This window comes from Camellia sinensis, chromosome 12 (assembly GCF_055761805.1).
Source record: "Camellia sinensis isolate YWXY chromosome 12, ASM5576180v1, whole genome shotgun sequence".
Lineage (NCBI taxonomy): Eukaryota > Viridiplantae > Streptophyta > Magnoliopsida > Ericales > Theaceae > Camellia > Camellia sinensis.
Window position 1 is genome coordinate 75629453 of NC_138972.1, and position 17817 is coordinate 75647269.

General features: G+C 39.6%; 1 protein-coding gene and 1 long non-coding RNA gene across 6 annotated transcripts in view; one reads left to right on the forward strand and one right to left on the reverse strand.

Moving 5' to 3' along the window:
* Positions 1-14538, forward strand: part of LOC145804574 (uncharacterized) — a 41271-nt gene extending 26733 nt beyond the window's left edge. For 2 of the 5 annotated variants that reach the window (XM_082898979.1, XM_082898980.1), the window contains 8 exons: positions 4231-4284; positions 4364-4424; positions 6361-6551; positions 6657-6837; positions 6941-7137; positions 13679-13729; positions 13831-13922; positions 14152-14538. In XM_082898979.1, the coding sequence (XP_082755105.1) occupies positions 6723-6837; positions 6941-7137; positions 13679-13729; positions 13831-13922; positions 14152-14335 (639 nt within the window). In that variant the 5' untranslated portion in view covers positions 4231-4284; positions 4364-4424; positions 6361-6551; positions 6657-6722 and the 3' untranslated portion in view covers positions 14336-14538. The other 3 variants (XM_082898977.1, XM_082898978.1, XM_082898976.1) reach the window with 2 other exon arrangements.
* On the reverse strand, positions 806-17057 carry LOC145804575 (uncharacterized). The gene is made up of 3 exons (XR_014346572.1): positions 16370-17057; positions 15705-16245; positions 806-1215 (listed from the first exon to the last, which is right to left on the reverse strand). It is a non-coding gene; the product is annotated as an uncharacterized LOC145804575 (long non-coding RNA).
* Positions 17058-17817: the final 760 nt, after the last annotated feature.

The window sequence follows — 17817 nt, forward strand, 5'->3', positions numbered from 1 at the left end:
AAGCGTACAACACACATTCACCCAGGTGATGAGAATGTTCGGTTTTCTTCACAATCCATTTTGTAGGCAAGGGCTTGACTTCTCTTCCACATTTCAATTTTCAAACAAAGGAAATTATAAATGTTCAGTTTTCTTCACAATCCATTTTGTAGGCAAGGGCTTGACTTCTCTTCCACATTTCAATTACAGAATTCAAGACACAACTCAAAAGTTGGAACCTTTACCTATGAACAACAACTACAATTTTTCTTTTCCTTCTTCTTGAACAGAAAAGAAAAGAAATGTTTTGAAAGATCTACAGCTGGAGTGTTCAAACAGTTTGTTAGAGATCCATATGTGATGCTTCAGTCAATAGATGTTTTTTTGCTAACAAGCTGCGCAGCCTTACCATGCAGCAATTGCTCTTCTGCTAAATTGGTTGCCTCTTTAGTTTATTGTAGCTGCTTTGTTACATTCTCTCTACTTTTGATAGTTAATAATACATTACATAGGACTTAACTAACTAAAGTGTATACATTCATTTTCATAACATCAAAATAAATCATAGAACATACACCTTTTCTTTAATCATTTTTAAAATCATTAATGAATTTTTTTTTAGTATAAAGAATTTTACGATTAATTTTATCAATTTATCTTCTAAATTGATTCTACATCATATACTGAATTATCAAAACTAGACAGAATGTAAGACACCATTTTTAATAGTTAGAGATTAAATAGTATTTTACAATTTTTTTAATTTTATTTTATTTTATTTTTTTTTTTTGGTGGCCATTAATTGAGCTTCTTCAATCATTGATGTAGAGGTATTGGCTAAGTTGAATATTTAGGATAGGTCTAGACTGATTTTGCAGAAATTTTTTAAAAGAAACTAATTACAAATGTGGAATTACCAGAGTGCGAAGATTGAAAGGGAACTAATCGCCAATGCAGGCTCCATGTTCTGTGGTTCACAGCATGTATAATCAAATAGATAATATGATATAAAACACGATAGAAAATTTTTAAGATGAGGCACCACTTTCTATAGGAGTTCAATGTATTAACCTCCATGTCAAACAACTTCAACTCCAACTCAAGTGTAAAATAGTTTGAGCTTTTGATCAGATTGAAGGATGTTTTCTGGTTTGTCTTTGCATTTCTACTTGCTGCAATCAGAGTCAACACAAGAGTAACAAATAGTGGCAGCCTCCACATGGTAGCAGTAAATTTCTGTTCAGAATAGTAGTGGATGTTAGGCAAATAAAGCAACATATTGGAATCATAAAGAAGACAACCAACACAAAAAAAGAGCAATAAAATTGGATTCCCTCATTGATTGGAATGATTATTATTCTGAAATGATTTTTCATGTAAAGTTGTCTTGGTGTGGAGTTTTATATCTACATGTCTTGAATTTGGCTTTGGATTTTGGTGTTTTTCCTTTGGTTTGTCTTGAATAGGAAGTGGAAAGACATAAACATGTAAATAGACTCGGAATTCAAATCCAAACCTATTTCTATGCGGCTGCCATCTAAACAGAACAGGCCTTCCTTGAAAAATGAACTTAATTGGTACATTTAGATTCATTGACTATAAAAATGTATCGTTTTCAGGGAAATGTTTGTACCTTTTCTGTTGATTTAATTATTCATCTTTAAATAGTTGTTATGGTTTAAATATATTGTTTTGAAGTGATATTTAGTGATGATGAAAGAGTTTCTATATAAGTAACCTGTTGGAAGCCTATAAAATTCGAAGAATATATTTATGTCTTCCATTGTATTTTCTACAGCCTTTTGACAAGCTTAACTATGTTTATGTGTGCGGTGCTTCTAATTGCTCATCCATGAAAATGTCCAACTGTTTATGTTTTGATATGTTTATGAAATTTAATTTGTCCAACTGTCCAGCTGTTTATGTTCTGATGAGGAAAATATAAGGATGGAACTATAGTTTTGATGAAAAACAACTTGATGTTCAAGTCAGCCAACTTCCAAAGACTCTCTTAACTGTACCTTGTTCAACAGGTCAGAGAAAAAACATATTACATTGCCACCACAATCTAAAAAATGGAGCCACCAAGTTAGCCCCTATTCCTAACAACTAAATTTTAGATTCATTATATCCAGCAGTAGTCATCTCCATGTAGAAGGAAGCCCCAAAATACAGCTTTTAACAAAACAATGAGTGCCAATCTCCAAAGACCAAAAAAATGGTAAGCCTTTAAAGTCCTTAGAATAAACCATTAAGAAAGAGAGAGAGAGAGAGAATTTAGGGTCATATGAAACACATGGGACAAGCCATCACCTCATAATTAGAATTATGTAATTATATAGATTAGATGACGATAAGCTGGACAACAACAGAATTTGGCAAAATAACACTCTAATATTTGTAAATATAACTCTTAGATAATTAACTCTATTATTTATAAGATGTGTCCAACTCTTTATGTTTTGATTATTTAATGACATTTAAGTGGTGAAAAAATTGGTTGAAAATCTAATGTAAATTTTATTTAGTCTTCATTTAATGAAAATTTGGTTTTCCTTTAAAAGAATCATACCAAAAAAAAAAAATTACAGTGGACATAATTTAAATTTGTCAAAAGTGCTGTCTCTCTTTCTCTCATATACACACATTCCCAAAAAACCATTAATCAAAAGTGAAGATTCACTATCAATCTTTAATTCTTTTTGTTTTTATGTAAGTAGTTCTTGTTGTCTATATATTATTCTTTGTTGTATCAAAAGTGGACCTTGATTTTTAAGGTGAGGGACCACTTTCTATAGGAGTTTAATGTATTAACCTCCATGTCAAACAACTCCAACTCCAAATTTCTGTTCAGAATAGTAGTAGATGTTAGGCAAATAAAGCAACATATTGGAATCATAAAGAAGACAACCAACCCAAAAACAGAGCAATAAAATTGGATTCCCTCATTGATTGGAATGATTATTATTCTAAAATGATTTTTCATGTAAATTTGTTTTGGTGTGGAGTTTGATATCTATATGTCTTGAATTTGGCTTTGGATTTTGGTGTTTTTTCTTTGGTTTGTCTTGAATAGGAAGTGGAAAGACATAAACATGTAAATGAACTCAGAATTCAATTCCAAACCTAAATCTATGCGGCTGCCATCTAAACAGAACAGGCCTTCCTTGAAAAATGAACTTAACTTGTACATTTGGATTCATTGACTATAAAAATGTATCATTTTCAGGGAAATGTTTGTACCGTTTCTATTGATTTATTTATTCATTTTTTAATAGTTATGGTCTAAATGTATTGTTTTGAAGTGATATTTAGTGATAATGAAAGAGTTTCTATTTTTATTCAAAAACCCACTTTAAAAGCCCCTAAAAAGTTAAAAAATGAATGTTAATTGAAAAAGGATAATAAGACAAAAAAAGCTCCCTTAAAATCCTTTTTTAAGCCAAACCTAATGTGGCCTTAATGGCTGTCTTACAAGCTAAGGCCCAGAAGTGGCCTGTTTTATTACTTGTTTTATTGTCTTTCTTTTATTTATACTTAATTTTTATTACCTTTTCAAGAATTATGAATATAGTCCTTTGAAATTTGCAGTATGGTTCATGTTCAGTGGTGTCATTTCTTCATGATCCTGATGAATTAGATAACTTCACAACATGTCATGCAATAATTTCTCTTTCTTTCTAAACCACTTACCATGGTTTCTATATTAGAGTTCTTCATCTTTTCCTAACTCTTTAGTTTCAGTGTAAATATTGTAGTCAAGCTGTTGTTTGGTGATTTAATTTTACTTCATTATCTTTGGATGAAATATTCAAATGTATGACATAATAAATATATAAATTTATGTGTTTTTATGCGTATCACTCAGGTGTTGTGTCCTTCATTTTTCAAAAATTTGTCTATTGGTGTGTCTGTGTCCGTGTTCATGTCCGCGTCTGTTCATGTCATATATTCATGTCCGTGTCTGTGCTTCTTAAGTACAAAGACACATACTCGGCCATTCACCCAGCTAACGCATCTACTGTCCCCTCCCCTCAAAGAAAAAAATGAAAAAAAGACTGCCCTTAGGCTGTTCTAATATCCTATATGTGAGTTTTTATTACTGAAAATCTATGTTTTTCTTAGATGCATGTGATCTTCTTTCCTGTTATTCTTATGTCATTAATGCATCTATCTACTTTATTCAGTTGGTGACTGACTTCCTCACAACTTTTCAAATTTACTTTCTTTTTTTTTTTTAAATTCTCATAGACAGTGGATCTTGATTTGCCAAACACAACTGAACGTTACAAACTATTCTCCCAGGTGTGTGGTTTACCAGAATTTTCCCTTTTCATTCATCACCTCTCTGTTTTTTCTACTCAATGCTCTTTTACTGTTGCAGAGGGTTATTGTCAGTGATATTAAGGAATGTGTGTGTCGAGCACCAGACACTCCTTATGATGGTTTGTGTTCCAGTGCTTCTTCTACTTCGTGTCACGTTAATTTATTTTGAATTTGTTGGCTTTGTCCATTTGTTTATTTTGTTTTCAATGTTTCCTTTTTAAGATAATATAATAATTCAATAAGTAACATGCAGTCAATTTTGACGACAATGAATTATTTTGACCACAATAACATGTACTCAATGAATTACGTACTTTGTGTAAAATTATGTTGGCTAATTTTTTTTCCTAAAACTTGACATATTTTTCAATCTTCAAAAACATTTGCACTTATATATTGTGATTAATTACTCTCTATTCTTCAAAAACATTGTGATTAATTACTCCTTATGATGCTATGTGCCTCTCTTTTTCTCTCATACACACACATTCACAAAAAACCATTAATCAAAAGTGAAGATTCAAGATCAATCTTTAATTCCTTTTGTTTCTGTGTAAGTAGTTCTTGTTGTCTATATATTATTCTTTGTTGTATCAAAAGTGGACATTGAAGATGGAACTCTAATTCTTGTTCACAGCAAAATTATTTTGATCTAGAAGATGAATTGGATCCTCTTGACAGCAATAATATTAGTATATCATTGACTATGAAGCACGAGTACTCCAAAAATAGTGCCGTACGAGTACCAGGTACTTACCGGGTGCGGGTACGCGTACCGGGTACGGCAAAAGAGGGTCCGGTACGTTTGGCTTATTCGGGTACGGCATGGGTACGCCACGGGTACGCCATGGGTACAGCGTGGGTACGCCAAGGCCTTTTTTTTTTTTTTTTTTTTTTTTTTTTCGCCCTTGCAAATTAGCAATTATTATTATTATTTTTTATTTTTTTTGGTGCCCTTGCAGATCAGTAATTTTGATGTTTCTCTGTTGTCCTGTTTGTCTGTATAAATTGTAGAAGCATATCAACAAATGATTTTAATGTTTTTAAAAAGCAATTTGGACCCAAAAAAATAACAAGGCCTATAAAGGGTAGTTCTGTGTATGACTATGCATTATGCTTTTGCTTTAGATCCTCCTAGAATTTCTTTATAAAATCTTTAATCATAACAAACTTTTAAAGTTTATGCACAAAACATTAAAAATTGATACTGTATTAGTTGATTAGTAGTTGTTGGAAATGATGCAATTTTATGTATTATGCAAATTGCAATTGACAACCTGCACCAATTGAGAATTTTTTTCCTTTATTGTTGGTAATTAACTTTAAATCTTTCTTTGGTCTCCTGTTATTTCTTTGGTCTCACCCTATAAAAATAGCAAATTGATGAGCAAAAAGAAAGATTTTAAAAATAAATTATGATCACAAATTCACAGTGCATAACATATCAAAGTGAGAGATTTCACAAATATTATTTTTAACGCTTAATGGTTTTAAATTATAGGAAAATGAGTAGTTCTTTTTTTAGTTTTGATATTTAATTTTAATTTGTAGGTTGGATCCTTTAATCAAAATTATATTTAAAAAAAAATAAAAAAATATCGGCGTACCGTAGCCGTACCCGTATCGTACTTTTTTTGAGTTTTGCCGAATCGGCGTACCCGCACTCGTACCCGTACCGTACTCGTACCCGCACCCGTGCTTCCTTGATCATTGAGGAACAATAAGATTATGTGTTTTTAAATGTATATTATTGGGAATTGAGAATCAATATGTGCTGTTTGCTTATGCAAATAAGTTTGTTAAGAATTATGTCATTCCTTGAGCTATTTATTGGATTTGGATTTGTGCTCTGTTTGTTGAGTAGTTTAGTTTCCTTGAGCTATTTACTTATTTATGTTTTTTTTAGTGGCATACTAATTTTGTGTGGTTAGAATGGGTTGTGATTTTTTATGCCAAATGACTGCTTATCTTAATGTTGTAGATTATGGGGAAAAAGTTTTTGAGGTTGTGATTGATGGTTGCATGTTAATTTTCTGGCTAACCCACTAATTACAGCATAACTATGATGAATATGGTCTTATCTTTCCCTAAACAAAGGAAAATCAAAATCACAATAACAATCTTTCTCAACAACGAAAACCATTATTTGATACAAAAGTCAAAAGCACAATGCTTTCAATGGAGGCTGGGAAATTCAAAATTCAAAGTCCACACCATTATGTCAAACTTCTTCCAGAACATGTACAGTGAGTAATCACACCAGACCCAGTTAGAAATCAAATAAATAATATCATAGTTGGTTTTTGTGTGTTGTGGCAATGCATAATTCTTGCTATTTGTTGTATTTGCAGTATGGTGAAGTAGACATAGACGGTTCTTTGGTTGCAGCAAAAGCTGCTGGGGCTGAGGACATTGTTATGCTTAATAATGGGTGTCTCTGTTGTACGGTGAGAGGTGATCTTGTGCGGATGATTGCTGAATTAGTCGATAAGAGAAAAGGGAAATTTGATCATAGTGTAATTGAGACTACAGGTAGTGAAGATTTATTCAATATGGCATTTGTTCACATTTAGCTAGATGCATTGGACTTCTCTGGTTGTCATTGTGCCTCATATGTTTTGTTGCAATTTTGCAGGATTAGCAAATCCGGCACCAATCATTCAAACATTTTATGCTCAGGATCAGATTTTTAATGAAGTTAAGCTAGATGGTGTAGTCACTTTGGTTGATGCCAAACATGCTGATTTTCACCTGGATGATGTTAAGCCAAAGGGAGTGGTCAATGAAGCAGTAGAACAAATTGCTTATGCTGACCGTATTATAGTAAACAAGGTACAAAATTTCACATCTTTATGCACTGTGTATCAGTTGAAGGATTCTTGGATGACTTAGTCTGTATTATTCCTTTTTGGTTTAGTTTAATTAAGACCCCTTTCTTTACTGATGGATCACTGAGCGCAGCTACAACAAATACCACTCAGCCACCACAAATAATCCGGACCGTTGAACACTGGTCCATTCATATCTTCTTTGTGGGTTTTAAATTAGTTGCTCAGTTCCCGGCCCATTTGGTGTGGCTGCTAGGCTTAACTCATGAAATGCTGTTTCAGCCCTTAAAAGCAACATGCTACCTGTACGGGGAGCAAATATTCAGGCAAGCCCGTATTCCTTTCTTCCAAGCTCCTGCCTGTCCGATCGACCTGCGAGCACAACGGCGGTGAGCTACCCGGCGGTGTGTGGCCAGAAAACCCCTCCGACGATCAAGTTAGAACACACACCAGGGGAAAGATAGAGAGAAGGGAGAGAATTGAGTGTAAATACTTCTCTTACCCAATGTTCATCTGTCCCAGCATAGGGGGCGCAGACATGCTTATATACCTTCTGCGCCCCAAATCCACTCCCATTAGTCTCTCGACACGTGGTGCTGCTATCCCATCTGTCAGCACAAATCCAGCAATCACCACCTAACCAAACTGTCAGGCTATCTTGGCGAAGCTCGGCAGCCCGACAGAGTCACCTCGGCCTTCCACACCAGAGCTGCCTTTCACGACCGTGCTCCGCCAGCCGAGCTCAATGACGACCGAGCTCGGCTGCATTCCGGCATAGCCGAGCCTATGACAGGTCGAGCTGGTAAATCGAAGACCTTTCCAGCCGGGCTAAACGCGCGAACCAAGGAAACCGGAGCGTCTGGCAATCATCTCGGCTGAGTGGCTCAAGTAGCTCGGTCCCTATATGGAAAAGCCCAACTAGCTCGGCCCCAACAAGGTCCTGGGGCTCAACCGAGCAGAACCATCTCCAGACAAGCCTAAGCTATCACGTCCCAAACATGCTCGGCCCTTAACTTGACTGGCTCTTACCGTGGCCCATTCCAGCTCACAAATCTCCCTCTCAATTGCCCCTTAATCCCGCCCGCGCTAGCGTGACTGGGATTACATTACAAGGTCCGCTCCGCGACTTCCTTCTTGGCGAGCAAGATCAGCTCGGCCAAGGAACTCTAAAGAAGGCGAGCAAGGTCAGCTCCGCGACTTCCTTCTTAGCGAGCAAGATCAGCTCGGCCAAGGAACTCCAAAGAAGGTGAGCAAGGTCCGCTCCGCAACTTCCTTCTTGGCGAGCAAGATCAGCTCGGCCAAGGAACTCTAAAGAATGCGAGCAAGGTCCGCTCCGCAACTTCCTTCTTGGCGTGCAAGATTAGCTCGGCCAAGGAACTCTAAAGAAGGCGAGCAAGGTTCGCTCCGCGACTTCTTTCTTGGCGAGCAAGATCAGCTCGGCCAAGGAACTCCAAAGAAGGCGAGCAACGTCCGCTCCGCGACTTCCTTTTTGGCGAGCAAGATCAGCTCGGCCAAGGAACTCCAAAGAAGGAGAGCAAGGTCCGCTCCGCGACTTCTTCCTTGGCGAGCAAGATCAGCTCGGCCAAGGAACTCCAAGGTCGGCGAACAAGGTCAGCTCGGCGACTTACTTCTTGGCGAGTAAGATCAGCTCGGCCAAGGAACTCCAAAGAAGGCGAGCAAGGTCCGCTCCGCGACTCCCTTCTTGGCGAACAAGATCAGCTCAGCCAAGGAACTCCAAAGAAGGCGAGCAAGGTCCGCTCCGCGACTCCCTTCTTGGCGAACAAGATCAGCTCAGCCAAGGAACGCCAAAGAAGGCAAGCAAGGTCCGCTCCACGACTTCCTTCTTGGCGAGCAAGATTAGCTCGGCCAAGGAACCCCAAAGAAGGCGAGCAAGGTCCGCTCCGCGACTTCCTTTTTGGCGAGCAAGATCAGCTCGACCAAGGAACTCCAAGGTCAGCGAACAAGGTCAGCTCGGCGACTTACTTCTTGGCGAGCAAGATCAGCTCGGCCAAGGAACTCCAAAGAAGGCGAGCAAGGTCCACTCCGCGACTTCCTTCTTGGCGAGCAAGATCAACTCGGCCAAGGAAGTCCAAAGAAGGCGAACAACGTCCGCTCCGCGACTTCATTTTTGGCGAGCAAGATCAGCTCGGCCAAGGAACTCCAAAGAAGGCGAGCAAGGTCCGCTCTGCGACTTCCTTCTTGGCGAGCAAGATCAGCTCGGCCAAGGAACTCCAAAGAAGGTGAGCAACGTCCGCTCCGCGACTTCCTTCTTGGCGAGCAAAATCAGCTCGGCCAAGGAACTCCAAAGAGTCCGCTCCGTAACTTCCTTCTTGGCGAGCAAGATCAGCTCGGCCAAGGAACCCTAAAGAAGGCGAGCAAGGTCCGCTCCGCGACTTCCTTCTTGGCGAGCAAGATCAGCTCGGCCAAGGAACTCTAAGGTCGGCGAACAAGGTCAGCTCGGCGACTTACTTCTTGGCGAGCAAGATCAACTCGGCCAAGGAACTCCAAAGAAGGCGAGCAACGTCCGCTCCGCGACTTCCTTCTTGGCGAGCAAGATCAGCTCGGCCAAGGAACTCCAAAGAAGGCGAACAAGGTCCGCTCCGCGACTTCCTTCTTGGCGAGCAAGATCAGCTCGGTAAGGAATTCTGATCTTTTCATCAAAATGATTGCCAATTGCCCCTTTTCCTCGGCTTTCTGATTGACGTCTTCCAGAACCAAACTCCCTAGATCTCTTCCATGGTTGTTTGCACCGTCATCCTCTGCGTTTCTTGGCCGGAGTAAATCATCTCGGCGAAAACTTCAGAGTTGAGCAAATCATCAACTCATGTGGCCGAAGTAAATCATCTCGGCGGAAACGTCAGAGTTGAGCAAATCATCAACTCATCTGGCTAGAGTAAACCATCTCGGCTGAAACTTCAGAGTTGATCAAAACATCAACTCTTTTTGCCGGAGTAAACCATCTCGGCTGAAACTTCAGATTTGAGCAAATCATCAACTCATTTAGCCGGAATACATCATCTCGGCTGAAACTTCAGAGTTGAGCAAAACATCAACTCCTTTTGCCAGAGTAAACCATCTTGGCAGAAACGTCAGAGTTGAGCAACTCATCAACTCATCTGGCCGGAGTAAACCATCTCGGCTGAAACTGCAGAGTTGAGCAAAACATCAACTCCTTTGGCCGGAGTACATCATCTCGGCTGAAACTTCAGAGTTGAGCAAAACATCAACTCATTTGGCCGGAGTACATCATCTCGGCTGAAACTTCAGAGTTGAGCAAAACATCAACTCCTTTTGCCGGAGTAAACCATCTCTGCTGAATCAGAAAAGTTCTTCAGCAAAAGTAATTCACTTCTATTACATTGACAAAAAGAGTATCACATTCAGAAGTGTAGGGGAAACAAGTTCTTCCTCAAAAAATTACTTAAGAACGATAAGAATATTATAGTTTGAGGTTAGCCGCATTCCATGGCCGGGGTACACTTTTGCCATCCAAATCTTCTAAGTGGTATGCCCCCTTACCGACCAGACCGGTTATCTTGTAAGGCCTTTTTGTTTGTTGCCACCGGGGTTGTCTTCGCGGTGGACGCCGCTGCATCATCCTCTACTCGGATGTGTTCATTGATGCGCTGCATTAGTTGCCCCATGGATGGCAGCTGGTTAATTGTAAGCGAGGCCCTCAGCCTATGTCCGACCGGGAGACCGCGTTTGTATTGGGTGATTGCCAGGTTGACCGGGCAATCCAAGATCTCGTTGAAGGTTTCCCAATATCTGGAGTTGTATGCCTTCAGTGTGTCGCTCGGCTCCATCTTGACACTGAGAAGGTGGTCAACTTCTTTGGGCGTTTTGGTGTTGGTTTTGAAGCGCGTCACAAAGGCTTCGGCCAACAGCTACCACATTCCTATGCTTCCCTCCGGCAGCCTCTCAAACCATTTCAAGCCCAGCTCGTCCAAACTTGACGGGAAGATAAGGCACATAAGCACGTCATTCTGCCTATGTCCGGCCATGACCTGTCGGAAGTGGCTTACATGCATATAAAGATCGGTTTTTTCATCGTAGAGCATGAACTTAGGCTGGTGGAAGCCCGCGGGAAGCGGTGTTGTTTCTATCTCCACGGAGAAAGGGGTGGTGCTCAGCCTTGCCAAGTCTGTGTCCAGAAGGAGAGGCGCAGCTAGGCGAGGTGAAGGCATTCCGACCTCTTCACCGGGGTGAACCCTATAGGATAGCCGCTGGAACACTGGCACCCTCTGAGCCGCCCGCCGGCGAGCCCGTTCCTTCAAGATTACCCGCAAATCCTCTGAACGAGCGGAATAAGAATACCTCGACGTCGTCGCCGGACGTAAGGGTTGATAGGTGCTGTCTTGCGCGCTGGACTTCTCTTCGTGCTCGTCGGAATCTCCAACCTTGTAACTTCTGGTGATTGAGATGGACGAAGTACGCCGCTGGCTCTGACTGCCTGAACGGCGGGGTTGGGTACGCTCACTGTGGTCTCCCACTCCAGTTACACCCTTCATTTTGACATGTCGCTTAAAATCTCCATCTCCGCCGCCCTTCTCCGGATGATGGCGTCTTGGTCCCTTAGCTTGTGTTCCAGTCGCCTGGTGTGCGATTCTCTCCGCCGCTGGTGACCGTCTGGACTCCGTGAATGTCCAAAGCTTCTTCCGCGTTTATCCCGCGCGTCTCTTGAATGTCCTCCTGGAGAAGTTTCCAGGTTCGCCATAGGAGGAATGGCGGGATGTCCTTCTCTCCGTCTGCCTGACTCCGGGGTAACTCCATCGATGGCAGACAACGGAATCTCGTCGTTGTTCGCCATGGACGGCGATCAGATGAGCTTGGAAGACAAGGTTTTGTCTTTCAAAGTTCCCACAGACGGCGCCAATTGTACGGGGAGCAAATATTCAGGCAAGCCCGTACTCCTTTCTTCCAAGCTCCTGCCTGTCTGATCGACCTGCGAGCACAACGGCGGTGAGCTATCCGGCGGTGTGTGGCCGGAAAACCCCTCCGACGATCAAGTTAGAACACACACCAAGGGAAAGATAGAGAGAAGGGAGAGAATTGAGTGTAAATACTTCTCTTACCCAATGTTCATCTGTCCCAGCATGGGGGGCGCAGACATGCTTATATACCTTCTGCGCCCCAAATCCACTCCCATTAGTCTCTCGACACGTGGTGCTGCTATCCCATTTGTCAGCACAAATCCAGCAATCACCACCTAACCAAACTGTCAGGCTATCTTGACGAAGCTCGGCAGCCCGGCGGAGTCACCTCAGCCTTCCACACCAGAGCTGCCTTTCCTTGGCCGAGCTGATCTTGCTCGCCAAGAAGGAAGTCGCGGAGCGGACGTTGCTCGCCTTCTTTGGAGTTCCTTGGCCGAGCTGATCTTGCTCGCCAAGAAGGAAGTCGCGGAGCGGATCTTGCTCGCCTTCTTTGGAGTTCCTTGGCTTTGCTGATCTTGCTCGCCAAGAAGGAAGTTGCGGAGCGGACCTTGTAATGTAATCCCAGTCACGCTAGCGCAGGCGGGATTAAGGGGCAATTGAGAGGGAGATTTGTGAGCTGGAATGGGCTACGGTAAGAGCCGGTCAAGTTAAGGGCCGAGCATGTTTGGGACGTGATAGCTTGGGCTTGTCTGGAGATGGTTCTGCTCGGTTGAGCCCCACGATCTTGTTGGGGCCGAGCTAGTTGGGCTTTTCCATATAGGGACCGAGCTACTTGAGCCACTCGGTCGAGATGATTGCCAGACGCTCCGGTTTCCTTGGTTCGCGCGTTTAGCCCGGCTGGAAAGGTCTTCGATTTACCAGCTCGACCTGCCTTGGGCTCGGCTATGCCGGAATGCAGCCGAGCTCAGTCGTCATTGAGCTCGGCTGGCGGAGCATGGTCGTGAAAGGTAGCTTTGGTGTGGAAGGCCAAGGTGACTCCGCCGGGCTGCCAAGCTTCACCAAGATAGCCTGACAGTTTGGTTAGGTGGTGATTGCTGGATTTGTGCTGATAGTTGGGATAGCAGCACCACGTGTCGAGAGACTAATGGGAGGTGGATTTGGGGCGCAGAAGGTATATAAGCATATCTGCGCCCCCCATGCTGGGACAGATGAACATTGGGTAAGAGAAGTATTTACACTCAATTCTCTCCCGTCTCTCTATCTTTCCCCTGGTGTGTGTTCTAACTTGATCGTCGGAGGAGTTTTCCGGCCACACACCGCCGGGTAGCTCACCGCCGTTGTGCTCGCAGGTCGATCGGACAGGCAGGAGCTTGGAAGAAAGGAGTACGGGCTTGCCTAAATATTTGCTCCCTGTACACTACCAATTTCAGTAATCTTCTGTTTGGTCAGGAACTAAATTATTGTAATTGGAAGACATCTTTGGTTTTGGTAATACCGAGCAAAGGAGCTTCCTTTTGAGCCTGTAATTGTTAAATATGATCACTTAAAAAGGGAACATATCTATAGGATGCAGCTGTTACTTTCTGATTTGATAATTCTCTCTCTTTCTCTCTCTCTCTCTCTCTCTCTCTCTCTCTCTCTAAGTATTTTGTTTTACCATGGTTCTGCCAGATTGATCTTGTTGGTGAGCCAAACATTGCTTCTTTAATTCAGCGGATAAGGGTTAGTACACTCACAAATTGCCTATTTTGACATGTCTATAGTTTTCTGTTTTTTTGGTTAATTCTGAGTCTAAACTTCGATGTTAAACTGGCTGAACACAGAACATAAACCGTATGGCTCATCTGAAGCGGACCCAATTTGGGAAAGTTGATTTGGACTATGTGCTTGGGATCGGAGGCTTTGATTTGGAGAGGTTATAAAACTTTCGATCTTTGTGTTAACTTACTGAATTAGGCTCATAACCTTTTGTTGTACAGCATTGTTTACAAATAGAGTTAGTATCAATTTGATGTACTATGTTATTACATGATACAAAGCTTTGTAGTTTCAGCTTGTGATGACTTCTTTGTTCTTTGTTTCCTTTTTGAGCTCATATATTAATTTTTTCGATGATGAGCTTACTTTTGTTTGACCCTTGCCAGAATCGAAGGTGCTGTCAACACTGAAGCTTCAAAGGAAGATCATGGTAGCCACGATCACGATCACGAACACGATCATGAACACCACCATCACCATGACCACAAACATGGTAAATTGCATTTGATCTTTGGAAATATCTGTGATAGACCAATTTTTTTGATTGCATGCTCAAAATTAATTTGTTAATTTCTGCAATGTTGTATTTTAAACGAGGATGTGGCATTCATTCAGCTGCTTTTTGTCTATTTTTTGTCAAACTTAGACTAAATTGTCCACTCCTAAATAGCAAGTCCATTATATTTTGCCAGTTACAATTTGCCAATTCCTTCCCTCTTTGTTGCATGAAGTGGTGTATTTTCTACTGTACATGCACAAGCAGGGGCAGAAGAAGGTGCCCCTATAAAAATTAGAGGAAACCCACTTTTAGATGAGTGCGCAACCCTCAAAAAAAAAAAAAAAAAAAAAAACCCAAACACTTTGTTTGCTTTTAGTGATTTGGAGAGAAAAGAAAAGAAATAGAGAGACATAAATTTCAATCCTTTGTTTAATATGAGAGAAATGGAGAGAAACACATTTCTCTCATAACCCCTTATTTCAATCTCTCCAAAAGTGGAGAGAAATGAAACAACTAAATAATATTTTGTTATAATACCAAAACTACCCTTTTAGATATGGAACAAATAAAAAGATAGACACATAAAAAGGTTAATTTGGTAATATAATATTATATCATTTCTTTTCTTTTCTTTTCTTTTATATAACTTAACCAAACAAGATAGGAAAGAAATCATATCATTTCTTTTCTTTTCTCTCTTATCTATCCAAACAAAATGGAAAGAAATTACAATCTTTTCTTTTTTATTTCTTTTATAAGTTATAACTTAGCTAATCATTTCTTTACTTTTCTCTCATAAGTTACCAAACATAATGTAAATATGGCATTCCCAAAAATTTTGGAAAGCCCATTCCGTGTAAGGATTTCCCTTCAAAATTTAATGGGTCATGTAATGACCCTAAAAAATTTAATCTGGCCTTTGGTTTAAAAACCATCGATAATCACATGTTAAAAAAAACTTTCAATAAACAAGAAATATAATCTACTATTTTTTTTTTTGTAATTAAAAATATAGTCTATTGAAATCATATTAAAGAACAAAAATTTTTCAAATGAGAAGAATTCGTTTCGTATGTGGGATATTATAGTTTCTTTATTTGGGCCACTTGTGAAGTTTTATGAACCTAAAAACATTGAGTAGGAGTAATATTCAAGTAATCACATCGGCTTATAGTTTCTCTGTTCATTCCACCATAAACTAATTGAGCCACCACTAGAGAAGACTTCGTTTAAATGTTGACTAAGTGAAGATGCATATACGATTGCAAATAACGCAACCCATGTGCTTGAAAGCTGGAAAAAAAAAAAATAAATAAAAATTAAGTTGACCAAGATTGCAGCATCTGAGCATGACGAGATTGTATGATTGTGAAGCTATCTGTTGTTTGTGTGCATGAAATTAAGATAAAACCTAAATAAAGAATGTGATGAGAATTTTACCTTTGGGTACACTGGAATGCCAGTCAACAAGCAAAGATGACGAATGGTTGCATATAGCAGGAAAGCAAGAGAGTGAAATGATACAAATGCGAAGTATCCATAGCACATGCTCTGAAGAATAGACATTCTTGACAGACCATATGTGAGAGGGCTGAACTTTGAAAGACCAACTTGAACCAATCCAGAACACCATTTACGTTATCGCACCATGGCATCTTTCATGTCAATTGTGGTACATTCTAAGAAACATGGCCTTTTGGGATAAAGATAAACAGATTTCCACCCTCAAATCCAACAAAGAATCATAAGAGTAACCTATCTGTTATCCACCCAACCAAAAAATTCAATGTCATCTCACAACGTAATAATGTTCAAGAAGATTATCAAAAATTTCATGGGATATATAATAAACTTGCCTCATTACCCCATTTTGTGCCTTTCTCAAAGGTGCAAGAGGCCAAATTCCTAGCTTCTTCTATTAATATTGAACTTGATACAATTCTCTTTCCATTGCTTTTTTCTGACTCGTGAAGAAAAGTATCTGTAAAATGGAAAAATAAAAATAAAAAATGATTGAAAAAATGATAAATGAATTATCTTTCACAGAAATTGGACAGAAGTGTAAGCGATTTTGTGAAAAAAGAAAAAAAAAATTAAAAGCTCACATGGACTTTAGACATAAGAGTGGACATAGAAGGAATAGAAATTGGCTTTATTATAGAAGATTTGAGGATATTGAACAAAAGCAAGAGATTGAGAGATCTGATGGTCAAGATGGAAGCATATTGCTTGTCGAGCTGAGATTGGATCGTTGCGGTACATGTCACAGTCAAGTACTAGCACATAAGAGCCATTACTCATTTTCTCTGAAACTCAAAGCTGCAACCAAAGGCAGAAATTTTAAGGTCATGATATATCCACATGCACATACATGCGCACACAAGCATTTATAGAGAGGGACATAAGGAGAAGATTAGAAATGTGACACAGAGGCAACTTAGTTTGGTCATTGTTGTCCTCACCATGTTTTCCATTGTCATGTATCATATCCACCAAATTCTACTTATACTCTTTGATGATATATACTATGGATATGAAAGAAAAGAAGTTACAGTCATGACATCCAGTCGCTAGAGATGCCAATTTGCTTGGTAAAGCTCTTGTTAGTACTATAAGAATTTCTACCTTCATTTAAATTAAGGGGGTTTTTTGGCAAGGAAGGGCTATTTCCCTTGCATACAGTCACTGACATAAAATTAATAATACTGATAATAACAATATTAAATAAAATAAGTTAATTTTTAATATAATTTACTTATTGACAAGGAGCGGCTATGTTGCAGTTTAGCCTCAGTACCTCACTCTCCCATAGTTACATCTGTTTCAATGCAACAGCTACATACATACATGATCTTAAAAGAGCTTGATAAATAATGATTAATGAAGAAATATGAAACACCACGACAAATGAAATATAAAATCTAATTACATTTAATTTCTCATATTCATAAACAAGATACAATTTTAAAAATATTTGTATTCAAACTGTAAAACGACTCCCACGCGCAACGCCCGTGGGGGGCCAACTAGTAATAAGAAAAGAGTGGATACTCAACTGTTCCAGACATTCGATTATTAAAAAAAAAAACCTAGTAAATAAATCACAATATATCAGTAGTTAGGCACAAGATCCTTCTGACCAACTAGTGGTGGTTTGGGTTGTTTTGAGAATTAGGAAAGTTAGGCACATGATCCTTCTGACCAACTAGTCGTGGTTTGGGTTGTTTTGAGAATTAGGGGGAAAAAAAAAAAGTCAGTTTATTAGTTTTTTTCGGTTTTTTTTTTTGAAAAAAAAAATATGCAAAAAAATAGAGAAGTAATGTGATCCAAATAAGTTAATAAGCCAATAAGTTGGTTTTTTTTTCCTAGTTTTCAGCTTATTTACTATAAATTGTTATATCATTTCTCTATTTTTTTATACATCTTTTTATTAAAAAAAAAAAAAAAAACTACTAAATAAGCAAACCGCAAGCAATCACTAAATAATTTCTAATACGGAATGGCTTCCCTCCGGTCCTTCATCGGATTGGAGGGTACTGTTAGGCCCTTGGGG